The sequence below is a fragment of the Amblyomma americanum genome, chromosome 1, assembly GCF_052857255.1.
Source record: "Amblyomma americanum isolate KBUSLIRL-KWMA chromosome 1, ASM5285725v1, whole genome shotgun sequence".
Lineage (NCBI taxonomy): Eukaryota > Metazoa > Arthropoda > Arachnida > Ixodida > Ixodidae > Amblyomma > Amblyomma americanum.
The window spans coordinates 47,327,173-47,353,879 of NC_135497.1; the positions used below are offsets into that span (position 1 = coordinate 47,327,173).

Sequence of the window (26,707 nt, forward strand, 5' to 3'; positions counted from 1 at the left end):
GCTGCAATTCCTGTGTTATGATGATAAATATATTATTGCACTCCACTCCTTCTCTACCGCCACAGGGGCCTTTTAGTTATTGAAATAAATAAATAAATAAATAAACAAATAAATTCTATATCCTAATATATTGGCAAGAGGATTTGAGAAAACACCCAAAATGATGCTTTAACACGTTCATTGCATCTTGGGTGACCGGTGGGTGATCCAAGATACTGAATCGCACAATGAATCCGTCGCTATGCTCTGATTTATCAAAGAGCCTGTGGAAAGGACACACGCCACGTCGCTGTAGCCATTTATTGGCGCTTCCAGGAAGTTGTAATTGCCAAGTAAAAAAAAAGTTTGCAACAATAGCACTAAGGGCAGCGTTATCTGTGTGAAGGCAAGAAATTTTCTCTATGTGAAGCCTCAAGAAGTGCCAAAGACCTCCCTACTCTGCCCTCCACAAGAACCATGCATCCATCACCAACCCGCCTGCCTCCACACACCAGAAGCCCATGCAGCAGCAGAGCAAAAAAGCAACAGTAAAATCAAATCCAAAGACACAGTGGGAAAGTCAGCTGCCCTCCAGAAGCATCACCAACCGGCCACAGCCTCGCCATGCCCCCTAGCTAGGGGGCTGCCAACCTAGACACCTTCAAGAAAAATTCTGTTGCCGGTGCAAAGCATCAAGGCAATCACTCTAGTGTTCCACCGATGGCGTTCTTCTCCCGCTCGAACGCGAGCAAAAGCACCTCGCGGAAAGACGGGTAGACAACGATCTCCTTGAGGCGCTCCAGCGCCCAGCGGCTCCCGGTGACCATTAGCTGGAGAAACCACTCGTCCATACGGTCCGTCTTGAGGTCACACTGGATGTCCTCAACGCCGGACCAGTCCATCATGATCTTCTTGATGATGTCCTCGTAGCGGCGCAGGATTTCGAAGAATTCTTCGTCTTCCCGGTTGATGTAAATCCTGGGGACAGCCAACAGGTTGACAGACTACTATTAACGCATTTCAGGATACTGCGGTGAATACAAATATCGATGCACTGCGAGTAAGGGTGCTTTAAAAAAGCTGTAAATTCGCAGGTTGGATTTGCGAAACATGCAGTGGCTGTTTCTGTTAAATTCCTCAATAAATGGCACTGAGACGGCGTATGCCTATTTTATAGCACTTCTCCAAGCATGCAGGTAACGTACACACGTAACAAACGGCAGTCACACAGCCTGCCAATTGGGGCTCATGGCACGGTTCGTTAGCGTTTCGTTAGAAAACACCTCAAGGAAAGCTTGAAAGCAAGGCATTGAGGAGGGTAATGAATATATGACGATTATCGCCGATTGATGCAATATCTGATGAATGTGCAGTGTATTCCCAAGCAACAAGGCCTCACCAATTGGCCTACATCTTTGCTCTCCTTAGACTCCTTGTGAACTGCGTAAGCATGTAGCGGTGCGCACGGAAAAATGTTCACAGACTCACGGACGTCTTTCCTGTGTCAGTGGTGTTCTACGTTAAGTTTCCGTAGAACATGAGCACAACGTAAGCCCTCAACAAAGGTGACGCGAATGTTTAACGACCAATTCCGGGTTTGAGTCAATAGGAGAGAGGAGCATTACTGGTACAGAAATCCCAGCAGTACCCTTGCTCAAAACAGGAATCGATGCCTCGCTGCTGCCTGGAAATCTTTAGAAGCTGTCTGCTACGTATTTTGATTGTTCTCCCCTTTAAAGGGTAACAGAAAAAATTCTGTCAGTTTCTTTGCCTTGAAAGAGGTCCGCAGGCCTAGTAATCATGACAATGAGCTCGACCCACCGCTGCACAGAGACAATAATTATTTGCAAATAATTTTGTACAGGCAGTTTTAATCTCCATCTGAGGCTTAAGTGCGCCTCGATGTCAGGATTGCCTGGCCAACCCGGACATATGCATTCCTGACAATGTCGGCGACACCGGAAAGCACCAAACACTGGTTGTTCACAGGTTTCACAGGCGACTTCGGTAACGTCACAGCGTTAAGGGCAAATGCACCTTGACGTCACTGGATTCATTCAGTTCTTCAAGCGACGTCACTCCTGTTTAGAAGAAAGGTGTGAAATATACCTGATCAGCTCTGTGGAGGGGCACCCCTCGGGTGCCCTGCGCAGGTAGGCAAGGTTGCCGGACATGGAAAGTCGGTTGAGCGTGATCAGGGCCAGGTGTCCCAGCCGGTAGCGGCGCCGGCACTCCTTGGAGATCACCTCCCCGTCGCTTCCGCCCTGGAAGATCTTGAGGCACCATGCGCACGCAAAGCGCAGGCACAGGATCACCAGCTTGTGCGGTGGCATGTCCCTCGAGATGGAGCGGGACACCTGTGATGGGAGGTGAGTAGTGAGCCTCCACTGATAACTCCCACACGCTGAGGATGGCACACAATATTTAAGTGCATTTATCTACGAATACGTTTTTCTTGGTAGAGCGATGACATTCGCTTACTGTGTTACCACATAGAGTCGCCTTCACTTCATACTGGGAGCGTGCGAAATGTCTTGAAGGAGCTTGTAAATACCCTCTCAGCCTACTTAAGCTCTCGGGATTTTCACAAAATAAACCTCAATCCAGGTTACGTGCCCAATCGTGCACATTTCCCTGTTGTTTGAAAAAAAGCCGAACATAAGGCAGGAGAAATCGTCAGTGTAGAATGACTGCTCGTTATTACTCAGTTATGACAGCGGAGACGTACTATCCCAGTCGTGATCGTACCAGCCGATTGTCTAATGCAGGTGCGTCTACTTTACCGCTGGCCAAGTGCAGCTCATCCGCTACATGCGCAGTACATGGGTGCTATGTTAAAACGTTATATTCATACCACACAACACAAATTGGCGCCTATACCGAGTTACAAGGTCGTCATCATCATCCTGGTAGACCATCGACGCAGCTGTGATATCAGAACACGAAACAAAATGCCAGCACTTCGCAAGCTTCCCGTACAACAGCACATGGCGCCTCCTTTCAAAGCTGCCACATGTAGCTGTATGCTACGTTTATGTTTAAAAAACAGACTGAGTTTTGTTCAAACAGGCGAACCACATTGCTTCCTCTACCCCGCTTCTTACGGCCGTTGGATGGCGAACTCTAGCCAGCAAACGGCGATGCAGAAAAGAGCCTTATGCACGAAGCACATAAAGGAGCCAAGCCCTCTAGCTTGTAGGTCTACTCTTTGGTCTCGTAGCCCAGGAAATCCACCCAACGCAGCTTTTTTGCTGGCATCACGCACCTTAAAACAGGCCTCGCGCATGATACTCTTGTAGACGCCCAACTCCTCTGTGTTCTTGACAAAGAGAAACTCGCGACTGGAGTCGATCCAGTCGTACATGAGCCTGAGCAGGTTGGTCAGCACCTGCGTGTCGCCGTGCTGTGTGCCGTCCTGGTCGCCGCCACCAGGGTGCGGCAGGCCAAGCAGCAGCGCCCCGAGTCGTTGGCAGAAGCTGTTGCGCGATGCCGGCACAGGGAGGCAAGAGGACGTGTTGACCACGATGCGCATGAGCACATCGTACACCACCCAGGGGAAGCTCTGGATGCCACCTTCGGAGGACTGAAGCTCGTACGTCACCTGCTCCCCGACACAGCATAATACATTTACAATGTGTCTTCCACAAGGTGTTAGCCTTAAACTAGTCGCCGTAAGGTGTTCAGTATGCAGTCGCGCCGAACGAAACACGCCGAAGCAAGACCATGGACCTTTGGCAAAACATGCATCGCAGTGAAATATCTTCAAAAAACGCTGAAAATTTTGCGGAGACACTGCACCTCCACCTTTAAAGGCGTGATGTGACATCGGCTCCTTTTGCACACGCAGACACGCACACTCAACCGCAAATGAAAGTTAATTTGTAATACAGATATATCTCCTATCTTGCATTGTGACACCGCCCGCAAGCTTAACATGATTTATCGAGCGTGTCTCTTCGAGTGACATCAGCACCGTTAACGACGATAGAGACGGCAGGCCATCCTATGGCCACCCGTTATCGTCAGCCGCTGCAAACACACTGTGCAACATGGTCTCAGACATAACGGCCAACGCTCCGTGGCACTGGGGTCAGTCCTCCAAGCCACATGCTTCACCATCCGCGTTAAATCTGCGGGTGCTGGTATTCCTACCTGAGATGTTATTTCGGCCATTAAGTTCTACATATGGCTAAATAACAAAGCGAAGGACAAAGAAAGTGAAACGACTACAACACCGTTGTCAAGATTATAAAGCGGCAGCCTTTATCGTTGCGTTCATGAGCCATATCTTTTTTCGGCTCGTTTGTTCGAATGCCCAGCTTCCCTCAATATGCACTGACGATAGCACAGCTGAATACCAGATTGAAAGCGCAGTACGCCTCACCTGGTACCAGGCGGAGGCCTTAAGCTTCTCGTGAGCCTCGTCGAGCTGCTCAGAGAAAAACTCCTCGCGCGTTCGGCGCACCACATGCTCGACCTGGCTCTCGAGCACCATGGCCATGTCCGTAGGGTCGTTCTCCTTCATATATTTGCTGAGCTTGGACACAGCCCCGGAGAAAGCCTCGCTTTCGGTTTCGATCCGGTACGACTTCAGCAGTGCCCGAATCTTCTTTGCATACCTGGAGCAATGAAAAAGGATGAAGCACTGTCACTGAACTGTGATTTGTGACTGGAAACGGGGAGGAAGAAGTTTGCTTGGCTGATGTGTTTTGCTGGCAGCTGCTGTTCTCTGGTTCTCCTGGTGGTTCCGGCTTGTTCATCATTGGTGAGCCCGCACTATGTGAGGGGGTTTTGGCCAAGGTGTAGGTTAAGGCACAGTTCATGTGAATCTGACGGTGCGTTTTGCTGAAAGATGTCGTTGACCTCCCCAGATGAAAGGTTGGCAGCTTGGTTTGCCAGCTTGCCAGCCCAAAGCCTGCCGCTTGAGTCCTTCCAAAAAATGGCATTGATGCAATTCCCGTGGTTCTCGTCCCAATCGGTGAGGGTGCAAACAAAATGAAAACCCCCAAACTAAGTCAACAGGAGCTAAGACCATTGACAGTCCATTATCTGCAGATATCTGAAATGCGTCAATTTGGCCATTCAGGCATTGTGTGCAAGCCCTCAGGCGCCTATTGTGTTTCTAACTTGCTTTAGTGCAAAATTTACAGCTCATTGCCGGTGAAAGCATTCATTCATGAACAGCTTGCATGTTTCAATGGTATCGTACGTGGTGTTGACCCAGCACCGTTTCTGCACGAAATTCTAGAAGAATTTCCGGATGCAGGACTTGGGGTCCTTTCAGTCTACCGCTGTAGTAGAGAGGCAAATGGCTCACGTCTTGCTGCTGAATCTGTAATAACAACTTTTGCTGGCTCTTCCTGCCCTTCTGAACTAAAATCTGGCCAATTGTTTACCTTGTGGACCCACTAGAACCCCGCCCTCTTCAATGCATCAACTGCTCTCGGTTCGGGCATAGCGGCAAAGCATTCAAGTCGGAGACCCCTTGCCGTTTATATGGAGAAGGTCATTCTGCTGATAACTGCACCTCAGAGCAGCCTCATTGCATCTGCAGCAACATTCACTCAGCTGATGATGCCAATTGCGCAAAACGTAGTGAAGAGCGTAGCTTGTTGGACATTATCAAAGAGAACCGGTGCTCTAGAGTCGATGCCTACGCTGCTCTTAACAGGAGTCTCATACGCTAGTCGTGTGCGCGCTTCTGTTGGGGAGATTGAGTCCAACTTGACTGCCTCAACTTTGACCACAGTGTAAAAAGCCCTAAATGATGTGGTTGAGCGAATGCTGAACACATTTTCTGAGGCGGTGGCTCAGTTTGTTGTAGTTCAATCTGTGTCACCATCAACAACCGTCCTTTCAGCAACGTCTGCATCTGTTTCAGCTTGTGCAGGACCACTCAAAATCACCTCCTGATGCACCCCAGGTCCCACCTAACATCTCTGTTCCTAGCAGTGCATGTCGCACTGACACCTGCACACAGATGTCGAAATGTCGTGCCCTACGCTCAAGTGCCTTCCTTCCTCGTCACTAATTCTAGTTCTCCACAGATGAAAGCTAAAAAAGGACCACCCAAACTTCTTCCCCATGTTTACATCCTTAAAGAGACGGTTTCTACCTCTTCAATTGGTCATTAATCATGGCAGGTATTAAAGTGTTAAAATGGAATTGCCGATCCGTATTGTCTTCTCTTCCAGATCTGGAAATACTTATTCACAAACATAAACCTGATATATTGTGCTTCTACAAGAAACTTGGTTATCACCTTGTAAATCGTTTTAAATGAGGAACTTTCGAGTTTTCAGGTCAGATCGAAATGTTGGCAAGGGAGACAGATTGGTAACCATGCTATCTAAACATTTGTGTCATCAGGCATCTATCTCTAAGAAAATTCTCCCTGACTGTGACCTTCTAGCGATCAAAATTTTATTTCCGCATTGCGTCGATATTACAATTGCTAACCTCTATTTTCCTTTAGGTGCACAGAGGACAGACTCTTTAGACAGCTTGGTGACAGGCACAAGCAGTGCAGCCATCGCAGGGGATTTTAACTCTCACCACGGTGACTGGGAAGTCGTACTGATTCCTGTGGCAAGCTTCTCTGGTCGTGGCTGTCTGCAAATTCTGTACGCTGCTGCAATTCTAGAGAAATAACCTTTATGCGAGGGGTTTCTCGCTCTACCATTGACTTAACGGTATCAGCAGGTAGGCTAGAGGTGACTGACTGGTCGACAGAGGATTCGGGTACATCTAGTGATCACCTTCCTATAACATTCACTATCCGGTTATCTCCGCTCAAAGCTAGTTGTGTAACCCATAAAATTGTCAACCACCATATCTATAAAAATCTGACGTCTTCCTCATTTAACTCTATAGTACAAGCTGGGAAGACAGAGCTCAGCAGACGGTTTCATTTTTGTAAAATGCAGTAGACCTCTCAATATTCGCTGTACCCACAGCAGTCTCTAATAAACAGCCGTCTCCTTGGTGGACAGAAGAAAGTGAGAAGGCCTATCGTCGCAGAAAAGGGGCCTGGCACCGGCTATTCTGCAACCAGAGTCCAGCTAACCGGTTTAGTTACAAATTCTTCTCAGCATCTTTCAAAAGAACTGCAAAAGCCAAGAAGGAACATAACCAAAATTTAAACACATAACTTTCAAATCCTCGCAATCGGAAGGCCCTGTATAGATTCATGGCGCATAACAAGAGTTCAGCAGTCTCTCTCCTCACTAGTTCAACAGTGTTATCACCACAAAGGCTCAGGAAACCGTGGAGCGTATTGCTCAGGGATTGCCATTACGCTTCCAGATGCAGAGAAACGTCCCTTTGTGCACAATCTCACCATCTTCGAATTATACCGAGGTTGATGCATCAGAGCTCCTCTCAGTCCTGGCAATGTTGCATCCTGCAGGTCCTTGACCAGATGGTGTCACTGTTGGTACGATTAAAATTTTACCCCAAGATTTTACAAGCGACCTCTTAGATATGGTCAATGCTTCGTTGGAAAATGCATCGATTCCAAACATTTCGAAGACAGCGGAAATGATTTTATTCATGAAACATGCAGGAAAAGGATACGTCTTAGATAATGTTTGGCCAATTGAGCTGACTTCAAACTTAGTCAAATTATTAGAAGGAACAGTGCACAGTCACTTCACAAAACATATTCATGACGTCAATGGTCTCAGCTCAGCCCAGATTGGCTTTCGCCGCGGATGCTCTATATGGTCCGCACATGTGGATCTAGAGAGCAGAATTCGGCTTTCGCTACACAGAAGGGAAGTTTCAGCTTTGGGCACTCTTGATGTAGCACAGGTCTATGACAGCGTAGAACATACTTTTTTGCTTAACAGACTTGCTCAGTAACAACCTCCAACCTGCATTTATGCGTGCATATCTGAATTTCTCAAGGACATATACCCTTATTGCACTGAGTGAACCCTATGTTCTAATACATATTATCAATGAAGAGGTTTTCCGCAAAGATCGGTGCTATGCCCGCTGCTTTTTAATATTTTGCTCAGTGGTATCAACATTCGTACTGATATAATTCGTCCATTCGTCCTGATCTGTGATGTATGCAGATCACATAGCTTTTTTCGCCTCGTCCAGGGATATTCATTTGCTTTACCAGATTCTGCAGGGATATTTGGATGCTCTTAGAGTATGGTTGCAGGGTAATAATTTAACCCTGAATGTAGACAAATGCAGCGTTTTGGTATTTCCTCCAGACACGCCTTTGCGCATTTCATTAGTCCATCACTCTAACCTGATTCCACAAGTGGAATCCGTAAAATATCTAGGTGTTACTGATCACCCTGCATTAGATTGGAGCCTTCTTAAAGGAGAACGCGCTCCAGGCCGGCTGACAAGAATCGCCAATAAAAAGTTTGGGATGCGCCGCGAAACATTATTGTTACTATACAAAGCCTATGTAAGACCTATACTTGAATTTGGTTGCATTCTGTTCTCTGGTAGCGCAAACTACAATATTCAATCCTTAATATTACTAGAAAGGCGAGCTCTACGTCTCTGCCTTGGCCTCCCAAAATAATTTTCAAACACCCTGCTTTATCTGGAAGCTCATATCCCTGATCTAAATTCCCGCTTTCAAATATTCACGGTGCGAGCCTTCCTCAAGTCGATGGACCCGGTGACTAATGTCAGCACTCCTATTTTTGTGTCTCAGCCGGCCGTATTGTTTTCTCATCATTGGCCACGGTATCAAATGCCACAAATTATGTTAGTACAGAACTTTTTAACACCGATTGCTGTTGATCGCAGTTCTTTCCAGTGGGTTGACGACACGCCGGCAGCTGTGGAATTCCATTTTGACCACATCGTCCCATCTCATGCAAAACACATGCCAGCAAACATTTTAAATGGTCTTCTCTCTGATCACATAGAGGAATACCCCTATCATACGGTGCTTTCTACCGACGCCTCCGTCAACTGCCAAAAAGCTGCAGTTGCCATCTTTTCACAGCTTCTGGCATGGAACTATTCTGCCCGCATCCCAGATTATATTCCTATATTCTTTGTGGAATTTTTGGCTCTTGGAATGAGCCTGCACAAAATTCCATGTCATGTGTCTGACGTTAATATCCTCGCTGATTGTTTGTCAGTTTGTCTCCCTTGAAACTTCAAAAAAGATTTTTTGAGCCGTTTCCTGCGATTTTTGTCCCATGCACGTTGAAGGATGTCCGTTTTGTCTGGGTCCTTGGCCATACAGGTATTCATTCAAATGAGGTGGCTGATTACGTAGCAAGGTCGGCTCCTGACGGCTCATTGACACTTATATGCCCCGAATGTCAGCCTGCTGGCGATTTCCAGGTTTCAGTGGTTCCAACACATATCAGCCAGGTTACGTGATCCCCTACTAAATAACACTAATTATCAGCACTTAGCATATAATTGGAAAGTCCGTTCATGTAAAACCAGGCTGTGTAAGTAAATATGACGCGGTTGCGGTGCAGGATTCCCAATTTGAATTTATATCTATGCAGGTGTGGGTTGACACCAAAAAACCCATGTGACTAATGCGGGGAGGTTGAATCTGTTTAGACCATTTTCTCCTCTACTGTACAAAGTTCGCACTTCAGAGAAAGATTTACCTGGAGGTCCCTCTCTCCAGGTTAGGGCTCCCATTATCTCTGCCAATTTTATTATCGTTTGGTGCGAGCGCCAAAAGATTTGCATTGGGTTCAATTTTTGGGATTCTCCATGAATAGATAATTGCAACTGGTAGGTTGATTTGCTAATTCTTTTAATATTATTCGAGCTCTTCTTTTTCTCACCAAAATACTGTGTTATTTAACTTTAAATATTCTTCCGTCAATTTGATTGATACATTTTTCAAAATACATGCTTGGTGCTAAAATTTTGTCGTAATCTCCCGTGGAAATTTCTTTGTTTATGCCACTACACCTTGGCCAATCCCCCCCCCCCCCCCGCGTGGGTATGTGCCATGTTTACTGAGGTAAAGAAGAACTGTGAAGGTGAAGCAGGCCACTAAAAAGGATGAGGTACTATCACTGAACTATGAAGCTGACACAAACGGAATAGGATGGTGTACTGTCAATGAACTGTGCAGGTGGTGCAAGTAATGGAAAATGCAAGCAACCGAAAACGATAAGGTACTGTCACTTAACTGTACAAGTGATGCGAGCAAGCACGGGAATTTTTAACAAACGGTCCTAGTTCGGACGGCTGCAACCATGTGGAGATAAAAAATAAAAATGAGCAAGGAAATTTTGGTCGTTCGGTGCATCCCATTATTTTTCTACGGCTGTCGGAAATAGTTGGCATGAGCGCAGGAAGCATTTTTGCAGGTCAGAGTTTGCAGCCAGAAGAAAGAGTCGGCCACGATAATAACTATGTTCGAGCAGAATCTCTCAGGACTCTCCAGTTTTCACAATATTACAAGCTTAATATATTCCCATTGAGTTACGCCGTGTTTCCTGCCGGGGGATAAAAGAAGGCGCTAATTGTTGAATGCCTAAGACCTTCAACATGTTGCAAGAAGCTGTGTACTCTCCATGGTATATAAAGTTGTCATTATGAAAATATTCAGCACCCTTCGTTGAAGCAGTTGTGGTAAGGTCAGTATGAAGCTGCTGGTGCCTGCTATTGTAGAGACTTGGCATTACCGTAGAGACTGTTAAATATAACAAAACCTTGTCAATGAAATAGAACTGTGAGCACTAAATTGGGGTAATATTTCCCCACGTGCTATTTTAATTCCTTACAGGCCTCGCCAGTGCAAAAACAGATTATTCACAACCCACGGCTCCGAAGCAGTCTGTGCTTCAACTAACTGAGAGAGGCCTAATACGACAAGTGATTTCCATGGTTTTATGACCGCATTTTTACCCCACAGTAGTCAGAGCACATTGGCCTAATAAGATAAAGGGTGCAATTTCAGCCATCTCCTTTAGTGCAACACACTTCGTATAGTGTAATGTTCAGAGGCATTAAAGCGTACCGCTTATAGGCGGACGTGGCTTCTTTCAGGAACTGTTCTCTTCCCTCGAGCAGCAGTCGGGGGTCCGGAAGGCTCTCTTCCACCACTTCAAGGCACTCGGTGCTCAGTTCAACCTGTTCATCGGAACCACACAAGGATGACACAACAGTGTGTTGCGCGCATTCAGCACATCAGGACTAAACAATGCAAACAGCATCAGTGAACGTACAATCGGGGACAAAAATTAACTGGCCTCCTTTTTCAAGTTCACCACCATGCCACATTGCATGCGAGCGCGCATGACTGCGCACTGGTGGTGTCGATCCTCGGCGCGAGGGACAGGCCAGTTACTTTGGTCCCCGATAGTCGAGGAGCACTGGTCCTGAGACCTCATAACTACTGCTAGATGCGACAAGTGACAAGATTTTCCCCGTGATAATACTGAACGGTAGTCGGTAGAGAGCAACCGAGGGCAGGTTAAACAAGTCAAAACGCTTCTACCTAGCAACACTGGCATGTAGTATAGAAGCTCATTAATTGCACCCTGATGATTGGTGCTCCAGCAATGACACACAGAACGAAAAACCCAAACAGGCCGCCAGAGTTCAACGGACTTCTTGAGCATCTCGAATACAAACAAACGCTACAGTTCTACTCGTCACTGTCGATGAACAAAATGTACAAAGTACATCGCCAGAAGCAGCCATGGGGTATATCTCATACTATGTGCTATGTACATAGAGCAACGTATTCAGTTCCGACCATCAAATATATTGCTAAATATCATGTAAAAAGCACGGCCGCAACAAATTAGTTGCTTATGCAATGATCGACATGCGATCATTCATGAAAACATATAACCTTCATGTCAGAAGCTTCACGGCTCTGTCATAGTTGATGATGTTATAAATTGAACCTGCGTAAAGACCGACAGGTTCATGCAAGAGCTCCAGTGGCCCTAAGCTACAGGTTGATGCAACGTTGCTCAAGTGTTTTCAAACTGGGATCTTGCAGATTCCAGCTTTGAAGCAAACATCGACACTTTCAGAAGTCCTGTCGCTCATTTGAAAACGAGAAACCTAAACATCTTGGAACAGTCACAGATGAGGCCCTGAGATCTAAAACCTGAGTGAGTAGTCAGGGAGTAAAGGCAGCGCCAAACAACACAAGCCAGGAGCAAGCACGAGTTTCGGAAGAGACGTGTGCATTATGAACTGCACTATCCTCGCAAGCAGAGTTTTTTGTTTAATTCCGCCGTTTTCGCCATAAGAGTAACTGCAGTCGCCTGAGCCACAAGTTGGCAAACGCGGAAGTATACCTTTTTGCAATTTCGGTAGAGCTGCCCGAGAACCTTGCGCGAACAGTAGGTGTTCTTCGTGTCCAGCTTCTCCATGAAGTCCGGGTACATGGGTGGCTGCTCAGAGTTCTGAAAGCCCTTGAGGTCACCGCACTTGGCGAAGTCAAGATTGACGGCACATTTGCGTGCCAGTTCGCGGCAGCGGTGCGAGTTGATGCCGCTGTCCAGTATATCAGCCCAGACGAGGTGCGCGTTGGCAATCAGGCCGATCTTGTCACCCTTGATGTACTGGCAAAAGAAGTCCACCATGTCCTGGACCTGTGGCCACCGTAAACGAATGGCAAGTTCTCTCGTGAGACGGAGGATAAACAGATTTCATGCCCCGTCCATTTACATTCGTCTGAAAACTGAAGGTCAGGGTCTTTACACGTGTGCAAAATATTTGGTGGCACCTTTAAGGGAACGAGCACAAGCGGGAACCTTTTAGGCCTGTGCTGCTCACTTTACTTTTGAGCCGGCGAGAAATGTAGACTTTTAGCAGCCGTCCCCTCCCAGTCAACTACGTATATACTAGCAAAGCCGCGGCAATGCGTTACATGTGCTTGTTTTCTTACACAAAGGTGTCATTATTTAAAGTGAGCCATGCTGCACACTCTCTTGACGTCTTCACTCACATCTCGCCGGAACTCAGACAAGTTTGTTCATAAGAAAGTTTTGGATGATTTCCTTAGCGAATAATCATCTGCTTGGATAGGTTTGGTTGTGTCGACTTAGCTGCGCACAGTCATATTGGTTAACAACCAGGACACACATATTAGTAAACCTCAATACTCAACAAGACACACATACTGGTTAACCAACATGATACAATTAGCCCGACAGCTCGTCTTATTCAACTATGGACACAGTCCGATGGTCAAGCCACCGCTCTCAATCTAAAATGGTCAAGAAGACGCAAGGTTTGCAAGGTAATGTCACCATTGAGCAAAGAGCATTGCCTCTTGCGAGCGAAAAATGAGCTGCCAGGAGTCCTTTATTTCTGCTTTCTACACGGAAGTAAAATTTCGGAACGTAGACAATAGGTTCACCGCTGTTACAGTCTATTGTACAATGGAACCAAAACTCGACTACAGCCTCTTTTCGAACCAAAAGGCCGCATCTAGCAAATTAATACTCCATTACAACACATTTGTGATCAATGTTAAAAATACAGCGACAATCCAGATTTCGTCGTATTCCACCGCTGACCGTTGATGTAGCTGAAAAATTTCGAATATATTTCATTATAGACAACACTGCAGTCAGTACAACTGGACTAATAGCACCTAAAATAGTTTATCCAGAATTATGTAGCCCTTCCCCAACCCCACCCCCCAGACTAAGACTAAGCAGACTGAGAGACCACAAAATAAGCAATATTGCTCACCCCAATGGACGCCTTTCGTTCCTTTGGCGGGTCGCTGTGGTAGTGCATAGGATTGCAGTTGTTATTGAAGATGAGGTCCTCGTACCACAGCACTGAGTACTCGTCACCATCCAGGTCAGAACCTAAGCACAGGTAGAGACCACATTAAGGGGTACCATTGGAAACAAGCTGCGTCCGGCCGTCTGTCAAAGCAGTGATGGCGAAGGTCCTTGCTTAATGACCCAATTAAACGGAGATCAGTGAGTGGAGGAATAGTTGCGATGCCGAAATGAGAAACTGAGAAATATTTTATACCTCAGGTAATGGAACCTCACAGTACGTTTTTTCTCACGCTGTGACTGTGCTCACAACATACATCAGTCAAAGCCCGCAGAGTCCTGGCCTTGGCAGAGCCCTGACCTAACGCGCACGTAAACTAAGGCACGCTATCCGTCACAAGCACAGAGAGCGACGGTTACATCCGTCTCCGCATAGCACAGTGTCAACAGGGAGCGCGCCAGGAAGGGTGCGTACCGGCCATCTCGTCGGGGTGTGGCCGCTCCCCCTTTTGAGGGAAGACAATGCAGTCGCGCACGTGATGCAACTGCGGCACATTCACCGCCTCCAGCTTCCGGATGTCGCCCGGGTTCATGCACGGGTTCTTGGTCACGATCACGTCGCCTGCGTATCCCACCGTGCATGGAATACTCAGTGACTTTAATGCAAAGTGCGGCTGAAAATTCAGGTGAAAAAAAAAACAATCTCATGCGTCAACCTTTCGGCTCCTCTGTGCGATGTAACGAAAATAGAATAGTCCTTTCATTCCAAGCCAATGAATAAAATGGATATACTCGCGGACAGCTTTTTGTGGCTATGCAGTGAAGCTACGAGGGCGACGCGCAAGGCTTTCCCATGCGCAGTCTTACCGCGCTCTCACGAGAGAGAGAGATAGGCATTTAAGCTGGCGGCGAGTATAGTATGCTGTTTCGGCTCCAGATGCCGGTTCCTCAAGATAACCGCGATTAGCTGCGCACAATGCACGGGTACCTCACCACTTTATATATCTATTGCGTATCCGGTGCTGCCAACATAGAAGCATCGATCCGTGCAAACCACGGATATCTCACAAGATATATCCGGGACATTTCTTGGACAACTGAGCATTAGTAAGTCCTAGCTTCGGCTTCAGATATGAGAATGCCGTAACCAGAGAAGGAGCTCGTAAGCGAGGCCAAAACAAGATAATTTCGGTCAGAATCAGCACACGAGAAAACTAGACGTGCGTTCATGTATACAGACTACAATAACGTGGTAGCACCGTCGGAGAATTCTACTTTTAGATCCGACTACAAGAATCTATATTTCTGCGACAACAGCCCTCGAACACGCAGCACGTTTGCATATGCCTTCGAAGCATGTACTCGGGCACTTTATTCCCCTACCATTACAACCACGTTCACATTAATGGATCCTTTCGAATAAAATACTAAAGGTGCTGCCTAAACGCACCGAGACAATGCTGCGCTATGCTTGCTAGCACGAAAATAGGTTGCTGTGATACCTTCGAGGATGGTCGCAGGGTCGTTGACCTTGTACCGCAGCATGTCGTTCGAGTACTGGACAAACACCTGTCCGTACTCGAGCGTGCCGGTCTCGTCCAGCACGCCGAACATGGTGCGCCCGTAGTTCGGAGGAACCAGAATACGAGCCTTGGTCCTCAGTTCCTCTGCAAAAGGTGTATACATTATCCGGCGTGAAGAGGCAAGGGTTCGTCGTTCACACATGCTGTTGTAGAGAAGTTCAGACAAGCTCCCTGAGGGCCATTCAATGCCTTACGAGCTGAAGTTCTTTGCCTCAGGAAACATTGATCTTTATGGGCAATCTTTGACTTGACCATAATCTTTGTCGTCAATTCGCTGAATGTTAAGCCCGTCATTTCGCTGCCGTATATGCGTTTGTGGGCTATTACAAGGCTCGTACGCGGGTGCAAAACATCTCTGCTGTTCACTGTGACACTGATTGAAGGCATTTAAGACCAGATACTACCTTCCAGAAATGTGTGGTTATGCTAGATGCAAAGGGAACGACTGTAACGATTACCACAATAGGCTGGTTAATGCAAGCGACAGGTTCTCGATGGTGTCACCTATAGCATTTAATCTATTTTCCGTAACATTAACATTAGCCTCATAATAAGAACCTTATTTTTGCGCTAAACATCGCACAAAACTGACAAGGAGGATCCGGTGAAGAAATTTGAAATTTGAGATAACTTTGAAAGATCCCGGAAATTTGCGTAATTAATCGGCAAAAGGACGAAGTCAGGGCCAGGGTGCTGCTTCTCTACACTTCTTCCCCGACGACAAAATGAACAAAAGCGGTTAAGTTCATGTGTTTCACTCACTCAGGACCTTCTTGTTGACGGCGCGAACTAGAGCCCGAAAGAAAGGCTCGACTGTCAGGTCGATGCCCACGCCGGCCAGCTCCTTGTACGGGAGACGCAAGGCGCAGTAGGAACGGAGAACCTGCACAATTAGTAAGGCGCACAGTTTCGTTATCAGTTTACAAGCACCTTCCCACTTCATAGGTCGTTGACCCTGTCTCCAAAACCCTGAATCCATCCTTCAATGCGACTAAAATGGGATCGGATGTCGAACATGGGTTTCAGTAATTCGACTAAAATAAGATCAGCTGTCGTATATAGGGTTCAGTTATTCGTCTAGTATGGGATCGGCTGTCGTACATGAGCTTCAGTTATACGTAGAACAGTGCACTGACACCACACATGGCACAAAAGCTGCGAAGATGAAAAAAATTTCTCACATGCGCGGCCTCATGGGGATCCATCATGCTGTCGATGAAGGAATCGAGGATTTTGTTCTGCAGCATCAGGAACACCTCGGCCTTTATGCCGCTCTGCTCCAAGATGGTGATCATGGGTCGGTTCAGGTAAAGAACGCCTGTGAGGAGCACGGTAAATCATCACGGGCGTAAATATACTGTCGCGGCCGCACGCTCAAAATGTAACTCTGTTGCAGTAATCTATTCCTACAATTTGCAATGCATGTCACGGATTATCCTCACTAATGAATCAGCGACGTCCACCGCAGAAGGAAGGCGTGCCCTTTCACGCTTTGTAACATACTGTGGCTCAATGACTATGCCTTCTGTCTACTTGTGGTAGCGAGGAGCCAAGTACAGAACAGTGCACAAATGCCAAAATTTCAAGCTCTAAGTCCGCTGTGTAACTGCAACACTCAGAGGCAAATGTACATTTAAATTTTCGCACAAATAAGCAGTCTTTCGTCGCTATTCATTCATTTGGTATTCATTCCAGTGGGTAGAAAATAAGTACCCCTCCCGTATTCTGGCCTTTCAGTTATCAGGTTTATCTGACCCAGAGGAAAATTTCGTCTACAATCCTGCTTCACGTAAACTTTTCTCGATGACTGTTCGTGGCCACGTGAAAAAACGGCACTACACTTCAACAGAAATTGTGGGATACTCTGCACGACAATTCATTGTAAGCGTGGAACAGCACCCCGAACTATGGATCCCTGAAAATTCGCTAAGATGCTCATAAGGAGCCCAGCGCAAGCCCACTAGGACACAGCGTAACTGCAGTCGGATACAATTGAAGAACGAAGCGGCTTTCTCCCATAAAAGGACCCACTTCCAGCCAATGGCATCAGCAGATTTCCATGACTCTGCTAGCGTGACATGCGGGAAGCGCCAGATGAAAAGAGATTGTCCATCCCTCTTTGGTCGGGGACAGTCCCCTCCCTGCATTGTCACGCCGCTCCTTGCGTTGTCTAGCTAGCAGGGTCATGAGAGCCGGCCGTCGCCAATGGCTGGAAGGGAGTCCTTTAACTGACAGGAAAAAGTCGATTCGCTCTTCAGTTGCATCCGACTATAGTGGACTGCGGGAGAGAGCACGGGAGAATTATGTGTCTCTGTGTCCAACTGCTTCTCTAAGCGCTTTCTGTCGATGGTCGCGGTCATAGGACATGAAGACAACGCACGCGGCTTGCTCGTCTTCAGCACGTATAGGTCGGAGTGGTCCGAGTGGAACTTGCGCATGCTCTCGCGGAAGACGATGCGGCAGCCGCTCAGCGTCGGGTCCAGCAACAGCATTCCCTTGCAGCCACCGTAGCGGATTTGTACAGCGCACGGCTCCTCACCCTCCTCTAGCTCCAAGGCGTGGTGGACCTGCGGAAGGGCGGACAATGAAGGCTTCTACGAACGGCTATGTACTTAGGTCACTCCATACATTATATTTTAACAAAAATAGGAAAAACCGCCAGGACCTTGTCTTATGCGGGAGCTGCGGGATTACAAGATAACCAGTTCCGTACCGGTACAAGCTTTCTCCTGGCGTTGTGCTCGTGTTTCACGTAATTAGGGTCACAATGGCCAGATCCGCTGGGTCATCATAACCACAAAGGACACATTGCCGAGAGCACCGTCCCTGGACTTTCTAAACGGCAAAGAGGCGAGTTTTAGTCAGGACATAGTAGTCACCACCGATGGCGACACTGCCTGCCGCAGAGGAAGTCTCGTATACAGATATCGCTGCAAAAATACCGTCCTATGCATCACAGGTTTCTGTAGTTAATGGAGCAGAAACGTATCTGATGTATGGTGGATGACTAGACATTGGACTTGGGCAGCATTTGGACATTGATGACACGTCCACTGCTCACAATAGACAGGGTTCATGCTGGTGTATATGAAAAAATTCCAGGGTTTTCAAGGACTTTCGAAGCCCTCTGCGTGATTTTCAAGGACCACATTCGCAGTTAGAAATCCAAATAAGACAGATGTTCAGCGGTAGAAAGAGGTGTGAAATGATGAGAATTCACTGAAAAAGGGGATTGTCATTGGAGCCAATATTTTAACAAAGAAACTTGTCTTCGGATAAAACGATGGCAACAGCATATTTCCTTTTTCAACCACTTCTCATCATTGTTTGTTACACGGATGACCACTTTCAGTTTGTTAGATGATGCAAACATTTATTCGCTAATGAAGCAAAGCAAACACTCAATCAGTCCTTAGGTGGCCCCAATTCGCTTCTCCTCAATTTTTATGTCTATGTCCAAGACCTCCTACTGCTTGCTCTTGGCAGTCTTCCTTAGGATGTCCGACTTCATGATGCAAGTCAGGCCACTGGTTGCCTCTGCTTTTTCTGCATACAATTCTGCTGAAACTGTCAATCCTGCAACTACGGCTTCTAGTTTCTTTTTCCTCCTTCTGAGAGTTTCAATCTCTTCATCAATGCACCGTTTTTTCCGCTGTTTCGCATCTTCGCGCTCCTGCTTTTTATGTGTTTTCTAAAAGGCACGGTATTGGCTCTTTGGAGAAGTCACAGATGCTCTCAATTCCTTAGTGATGGGAACATTGAAAATGCCACCTGCTACGTGTACAGCATCACAGCTAATCCGCTGTGAAATGCCCTGCGTCCATCACAAGTCCATGCTTCTTGCACGCATCCATCAAGTTTGACGACTGCGATGGCGCTGTCTGTGGTTCATTAGCTTGACATTCAGATATCGTCACGAAGCTCCTTACCATACAGCTACTCCCGGCGGCTTGCATGTGCTCTCTATGCTTTGCACTTTTTAGATGGCTTTCTAGTGCCGACTCCCCCATGGCAGTGATGTCGAAACACTTACAGCAAACTTTGCATTTTGCCTTGTGCGGATTTGACATGTCCGACGCAAGCCACTCTCGTTAGTCGTCGTTGTGCAGCCATGACCTCTGAAATTTGCATTTTCCGGGTATTGTTTCCACGCACGTTGACTGGCACACACTACGCTGCAGATGCACAAAATGTCACGATACCGCCGCACACGCACACCCAAGCACTACACGGGCAATAAATCTCGCGATACAACCGCGCATACACATATCAGCGCTACGCGCGCAGAAAATGTTACGATGGAACAGCACACGCGCGCATAAGCGTTACACGTGCTCAAGACGTGACGATACAACCGCACACGCAAGCGCTAAACGCGCACAAAATGTAACGCTTCGACCGCGCAACCACACACACAATGGCGGCCATTTATCTACTCAACTGGAAAGTGGATTAGATTATATTGGATCTTGGGGCTTCTAACCGGAGGACCTTACACTGAAGTCCTAGCCAACTTTTTTGGGACGCTACGACAGAGTCTGCCCCGCCGTGTCGTCACCACCACCCATCACTTGAGCCTATTCCAATTTTCAAGGCGGCGTTTAGTTGTTTCGACCGCTCTGGCCTTGGAAAAGGCTTCTTGCTCATTCACCTCGCTGTCGGTCGTTCCGCCCTCTGTCGGCTGACCTGAGTCGAAACCTAGCGCCTGCAGAAGGGTACATGTATTCGGTTGGCAGGGGTGGAGTGATCTACACAACAGAATAACATGCTCTATCGAATCCTCATCCTGCCCACACATTGTGCACATAATGTCCGCATTGATCTGGCCGGATACCGGGCTTGCCACTTCTTCGTGCGCAGCACCCCCGCTCGAGCCCCGAAGAGTAGTGCACTCCTAAGGTACCACTGCCAAGGGAGTTGTCGTAGAAGCGCTCAAAAAGGCTGCGTTCCAATACTCCCAAGTAGACGGCTACTTAGACGTCTAGCCGGACAGCCGCCATCTTGGGACGCGTTCCATTTCTCGGCGAAGCAGTCTCATAAGACTGCTTCGCCGAAGTCCACATCGATGCAGGCTAACTTGCTGTCTAAAGATGGCGGAGTTGATGTACGCGGATGAGCGAGTCGTGCTCTTGCGGGCGTCGGACTGTACACGGAGTATAGGAAAGGAAAAATGCGAGTCATTCTATTATGTTATTTGGTACGCAAACTAGTGGCTAATTAATCTTCGTGGACGTGCGATTCCTAGAAGTGAATCACGCAGGAGAAAATCGTGCAGTTGAGAGCTTTGCTACAGCAGCGGACGCTGTAGGTCTGTTTACGTGATCCGGCATCTGACGATGCCGGATCTTAATTAGCACCTTTATTTTAGAGAATACTGGTCGCTGTCGTTGGTTTCCTCGACGGGCGTTAAGACGGCTGGCGTGACGGTTAACAAATGTGTTCTTCTGTTGCTGTATTAGTTGCATCAACTCTTTCGCGTGCATTCTTTTTTATCTCTACACTCTCAGAACAAATACACCGGCATGTTGCGAATTGATTTTAGTCTTTGCAGGATTAAAGATCGCTGCTGTATTTAGGTCTCTCGCTGTCTCCGAGTGCCACGTAGGGCAGACAGCAGGTTTAATGTCACGTATGTGTTTTCCTTTTGCAGTGTACATTAGCCGTATCGCATTTCGCGCATATTGATTACAGTCTTTCGTATTCTTTCTTATGTTTACAGGACCGTCTGAACGAGCACGTTCGAGGAGCATGTACAGTTGAGCATCAATAATAAAAGAATAATCGCATATCTCTTTAGCGTCGTCTTCGGAGAGCGGCCCCGTCTGCTACAAGTAGACTGACCGATAGGCACATCCATCAGTCCGGTTTACGCGCAAAGTCATTGCAGAAGAAATGTGTAAACTTGTTGAAAACACGTTTTTAATTATCGTTATTGCTCACTTTGTGAAAAATAGTGAAAAAACTGTTCATAAGCTTTAGTTACATTATTATGCCGCGAGGCGGCGTGAGCAGTAGACAAGTTCCAATACATGGACATGTAGACTGCTTCCTAGACGTCACACTAGACGTCTTGTTAGACGTCTAGAGTATTGGAACGCAGCCAAAAAGTACGCAGGAAATGGTTGAGAGGAAACGGTAAACAAGCCAGCGTCACTGTGGCTAGACGTTCACGAGCGTCCGCTAGGCACGCGCTTACTTGACTGTACGAAACTTACACTCTATTTTTAACAAAATCGCAGCGGGATTTCAGGTGGGTTGATATTTTATTATATACAATCACTTAATGTTTATTAAAAATAAAAATGTTTTAAATTCAAGGGTTTTCAAGCATCTTCAAAACTTCCATGACCTTCAAGGCCTTGAAAACAGTCCTATCAAATTCCAGGGTTTTCAGGGGTTTCAAGGACCCGCACGAAATTATTTAGACATGCGATGGCCCCTCCTGTCCAAAAGAAGCGAAGCATTATCATGGGCGGCAGAGTTTTGGGATATTGTTCCTGTCAAGAAGTTGGATCGGATGAGATGGCTGTGGGAGGCGCGAGGCATGAAAAAAGGCTTCTGCTATTAACAAAAAAAAAACTCGCAGGACTGTGCCCCCCCCCCCCCCCGTTAAGTGCAAAGTGAAACCATCGGTCAAGCTCTGTCTGCTTCCGTGACCTTCGGGATCCCGGCCGACGGACAGACACACTGCGGAGGATGACTACTTTGAAGTGCGGATTTGACTCGAGGTAATGTTTTCTCTCGCTCCCTATCTCTGTCACACAGGACAGTTACCGGGTGTCCAAAGCGAATGTATGAGCGTTGGCAGCGGTGTGACAACAATGAATTTTTCAGAAAGCCCTGCCGCTACTTGGCATGCTGCCAATTTCTCTAGTCGATTCATGCCGAGGCATAGTAATTGCGCGGGAGCGTCTTGGCACCAGCGAATTTCGTCGCTACCCGCGCGGGAGCAACTGAATTGGCGCGCGGGCAAAATCACCGCCGGCACAGTCACGCTTGTCTTGGTGACCTGAGCGACACATTAGCAAAGGTTGTAAGTTTAGACTGGTTGTCGATAAGGACGATAATATACATACCTTGCGCAGCAGGCCGTGCGATATTCGCCCTATGCCGTCGCTGAAGATGTACTCGCGATGGGAAGCATCGCTGCTGCGGCCAGGGGCTGCGTGGCGGATGTCCGGTTCCACAGACGTGTTTTGGCTCGGGACCGTTAACAGACCCAACGACTGCGAAAAAGCCTGCATGCAGGAAAAGAGGTCTCCCGAATGGGCCATTTTGCCATAGCTGGCTGGCTATAATAATGGTGATACAGAATTCATGTTTGTGCAGCTGGGAGTTGTGAAATTTGTGAAACCTTTCGCAAATATAGAGAACATTAAAGAGTGGCTTCTCAGCAGTAGAAAGTGTGTAATGGAAACAACACCTCCATAATAGGCATTGGTACTCCGAAAGGAGGCTGATTTGCCTGGTTAGATCTCCGGACACAGTCCGTGCAGTGTCGTAATTATTTATGAACGCTAGTCTTACTTTCCATTCCCCCTCTGGAGCATTTTAACACTCCCACATTCGATTCGAAAACGCGCAAGGATAACTTATGATGTGGATAATTTCACAGTCAGATATGAGTCACTGCACATGGCGCCTGATCCCTGCGGACCGCTGATCAATGAAGGGCTCACATAGCTACAATGCGATCCAAACATATATGGATTAACGCAATGCACCTGGCCATGAAAGTGTGATGAATGATGGTGAATGGCAGAGACACTTGGCTCAACCTTCTTGAAAACAAAAGCTCCGTTACTAAACGTGAAGAAGAGATTCCCTCACATACTTTCGTGCGATTTAGTCGCTTTTCCCGTCACCTCTCTCAACAAGAACGTGACTGGCCTCTGACCTGTCCAAGCCGTGCCATGAACTTGGGCACGCTGACGATGGTAGAGAGGTCGCCGATACCATCGCGTATCTGCTCCGCGGTGCGGCCCTGATTGTCGTGCGCGTAGAACCAGACGCCGTGGCTGCGTAATTGGCTCGTCGAGCAACCCAGGAACATGAACCGGCGGCCACCAATCTTCAGGCCGGACGACAGCGGAGGCTTGATCACCTACAGAAAACAAGCCCAAGGTAAAAGAGAGGAACTAAATGGACGGTTTAAATTGTCATTTCAAGGATCCCATCAAATGCATCATTTTCCTCAGTGTTCCTATCAAATATCTTCATGCAGTTATGTGCCCTCCTCTGCACTTCAGCTACATGAATCCATACAGCAGCGGAACGAAAAAGCGACGGTGAAATCAAATTAAAATAGGCAAATAGAAGCTCATCAATGTGAGACTGAAATGTAGCACTACTGCCAATATAGATTTGTCGCATGGCATTCTAATTCCCTGTGCCCTTCAGTGCGAAAGGAAGTAGCCGCAATCCTCGGGTATCAGCGGTGTCTGTGCGTGTGAAGCCTTTCAGTAGCAAGTGTATTACCGGCTCACTAGGTGAGTGGACACGCCAGTCGCACTGTGAATAGGCGGCGCTGTTCACCTACAATTTGAGGCAGTTACATGCCTTTCCTTCTCTCAAAACCGGTGGCATGTTTAGAATGCCAATTTTGACTAAAGGGAGGAACATAACTGGATCCCCGAGTAAGAGGGCACCTCAACAGCGCTCTGAGCTACGTGGCGGTGGTGTACATGTGAAAAAAACAGTGCTTTCGCACAGTCTTTTGTGCTTAGCAATGCTAAACCGCCAGCCATTTTTTTTTCCTTGAGACTTCAGATACTGCATTTTTCCAGAAATTAAGCACGCTACAGCTACTTGTTCACAGGGCGATCATGAACCCCCCAACAGCGTACCGCGCTGAGAAAGTCGTCCTTGCAGGCACCCAGCGAAAAGGAGATGAGCTTGCAATCGTCGTCCCGCACGACGATGCGCAGGGCGTAATCTGGGTCGCAGTGCTGAAGCAGGCGGCTCTTGCACACAAGTTGAGGGGGCATGTAGACGCGCCGAGTGGGCGTCAGGATCACCTTGCGCACCTTGACCATGTGGGATGGTAGCTCCTGGGCGATCACCGAGCCTGTGAAAACGTCGATGCGCTGCCGGTGCGCCCGATACCGGAAGTACAGGTGCTCCAGGGCACTGCGGAACCAGAACACCTGCGCGGTACCGCGCCACAAGGACACTGTTCTTGATATGCTGGATATATAGAAGCGTTGCACAAAGATCGGTAGGAAAAAGAGGCAATAGTGTTGATGTACATAAAGCATTGAAAAGAACTGTAGTCCGAGAAGAAATGAAAAAAAATTAAAAACACGATTATGTTCAGGGTTCACCGGCACTTCTTATGTGTAAAGTGAATTTTTTTCCTCACTTTCCGCTTAAAATGACACCTTGAGATCAAGCTCCACAAAATTGCTAAGCTACACACCGTTCACTTATTTGTGTGCCCCTATTATCACACAGTTAGCATACTGCATTTCTGCATGCATTCTTTAACTGGTCACATGTGTTAATACCGAGTTCCTTGTGTATCAAACTGAGCTCCTCGTTCAGTTCTGTAATATCGCGCACTTGTAGCCACCTTAAAGCAGCGCAGTCTACACCATGTCATGAAGCTCTGCACGAACATCAGAGGTCTCCCAGGCGCCCGCGTGGTGTTAGGCTTAGACCTTTTGAATAAGCGCTCCCTGAACGTCCGTATGCACCGTACGCTAGCACAGTGAAAGAGATAGCACGACCTATCCCCTCATTTGTTCGCAACCGTTCAAAGAGCAGCTATATTAATATCAGCGTGCACACATTCCTATGCTATTTATCCGACGATCAGGCACACAATAAAAAATTTCCGACAACGGTGGCTCCCATGCATGAAAGCAAGCGTTATCCACATTTTTTGCGATATGCTGGGAAGACACAGGAAACCAGACTTTGAATTTTCTAACGAAAATTCTCGTGAGCAAGCTTGGTCACGGCATGCAAAGTGCCGACAATAATGCAGACACAACATCTTTGGAAGGCTCAAGTGAAACTTTGCTAAGAAAGCAGCATGCCACTTTTCGATGCAGTCTCTGGTAGTCCCCACTTCCGCTACCATTGCCCTATATAGCCTGCAAGCCGCCGTGAAGGAATGAGGCGGAATGCTGATGCCAACAGTGCACTACACTTGTAACAACTTCATCGGGAAAGAAGCAGGTGCCTCTCAGGTGTTCATCTTGCGGAAACTCGAGGAGGAGTTCAGGAGAACAACCTGCCGGGCTATTTGTTTATGCATGTGGTTTACTGGGAAGCGCAAAAAACGGACGAGGGACGGAATAGGGGACACAAGCGCTCGTGAACGTGTTTCTGTGTCGCCTAATCCATCCCTAGTCCGTTTTTTGTGCTTCCCAGTAAACCGCATGGTGGAGGAGGTCCATCGCTTCTGGTCGGTCGCGCGTTCCCAAGAAAGAGGATATTGCACCGCATGGTGGAGGAGGTCCATCGCTTCTGGTCGGTCGCGCGTTCCCAAGAAAGAGGATATTGCAAACTTGAATGTAATTTCTTTCAATTTAATTTTATATTTCGTTACACTGGCTTCCTAACGTTGCCACTGGCCTAATTTTACCGTCACTATAAAAAAAACAGGTTCCACTACTGCACACGAGCGCGTATAGTGTTGTCATGGGCACGAACTGAACATGCTCTGCTACATAAAACACATCTGTAGTTACACTCTTCAATTTAAAAAAAAAGCTAACAGAGGTTTAGCGCTTGTTTAACCTAGTGATACGAGCGAAAGAAATTGTTAAGCAAGGGTACATATGGTTTGGCCCTGGAGTCGGTCTGGTGCGCGTTATCCATGGCAAGACAGAGACCAAGCGCCAGCGAAGCAACTGTTTTTTGCAACATTTTGCTAGACACGTGGCAGAGCAGCGAAGAGGCCCGGAGCGAGCGCAGCTGTGGCGAATCCACAGCGAGTTACGTATTATGACGTTCCTTGCTACGCCTTCGTTCCGCCGGTTCGAGGTGAAACGCGCAGTAAACTTGACCTTGCGAGTTGTGGGAAGAGTCGAGCTTTCGCTCTAAGAAAACCGCTGTTCTGCTGCTGCCTTCAGTACAGAATTCTGCAATAAAAGCTTACTTAACATAGTTCAGAAAACAAATCTTACTGAACGCCAGGCCAGGTGCGAGGCGAGCGGGCTGCGGACGTAAAGAGGGCCCTTAAGCTTTTGTTGTTAAAGCCAGCCTGAAAAACCGGGCTCTCACCTTTCCCTGGCTAAGCGAGAAATAGATCTCGAAGAGGGCTTCTTCCAGGGCACGGGGACACTCCTCGGCGCGCGCAGACAACTCGAGGAGCGTTTCCCGGCAGCTCTGAGCGTCCATCGCCAGCTCATCGGTGACCTGCAAAGGCGGTAATCCAGGTGTTGCTCGTCCGCGTTCGACAGTGCAGTTTTCAAG

At 47.5% G+C, this 26,707-nt stretch overlaps 1 protein-coding gene across 1 annotated transcript; it reads right to left on the reverse strand.

Annotated features, from left to right (window-relative positions):
• Positions 1–613: 613 nt before the first annotated feature.
• On the reverse strand, positions 614–26,644 carry LOC144132629 (uncharacterized). Its single transcript, XM_077665165.1, has 16 exons — positions 26,516–26,644; positions 24,130–24,429; positions 23,181–23,387; positions 22,360–22,521; positions 17,664–17,850; positions 16,465–16,601; positions 16,046–16,166; positions 15,203–15,367; positions 14,176–14,322; positions 13,663–13,784; positions 12,258–12,554; positions 10,961–11,073; positions 4,364–4,598; positions 3,245–3,580; positions 2,089–2,336; positions 614–957 (listed from the first exon to the last, which is right to left on the reverse strand). Exons 1-16 carry the CDS (start codon positions 26,630–26,632, stop codon positions 681–683), a joined length of 3,171 nt encoding a protein of 1,056 aa, XP_077521291.1. The 5' UTR covers positions 26,633–26,644; the 3' UTR covers positions 614–680.
• Between the last annotated feature and the right edge of the window lie 63 nt (positions 26,645–26,707).

What these genes read in the sequence shown, in the direction of transcription:
- LOC144132629 (XM_077665165.1), bottom strand. Translation starts at nt 26,632, where the DNA reads ATGGACGCTCAGAGCTGCCGGGAAACGCTCCTCGAGTTGTCTGCGCGC. An exon ending in GCTGAAGACGAGCAAGCCGC is followed by an intron (nt 16,602 to 17,663) that starts GTGCGTTGTCTT and finishes TGCTCCTCACAG; the next exon opens with GCGTTCTTTACCTGAACCGA. An exon ending in GCCACGTCCGCCTATAAGCG is followed by an intron (nt 4,599 to 10,960) that starts GTACGCTTTAAT and finishes TCATTGCTCCAG; the next exon opens with GTATGCAAAGAAGATTCGGG.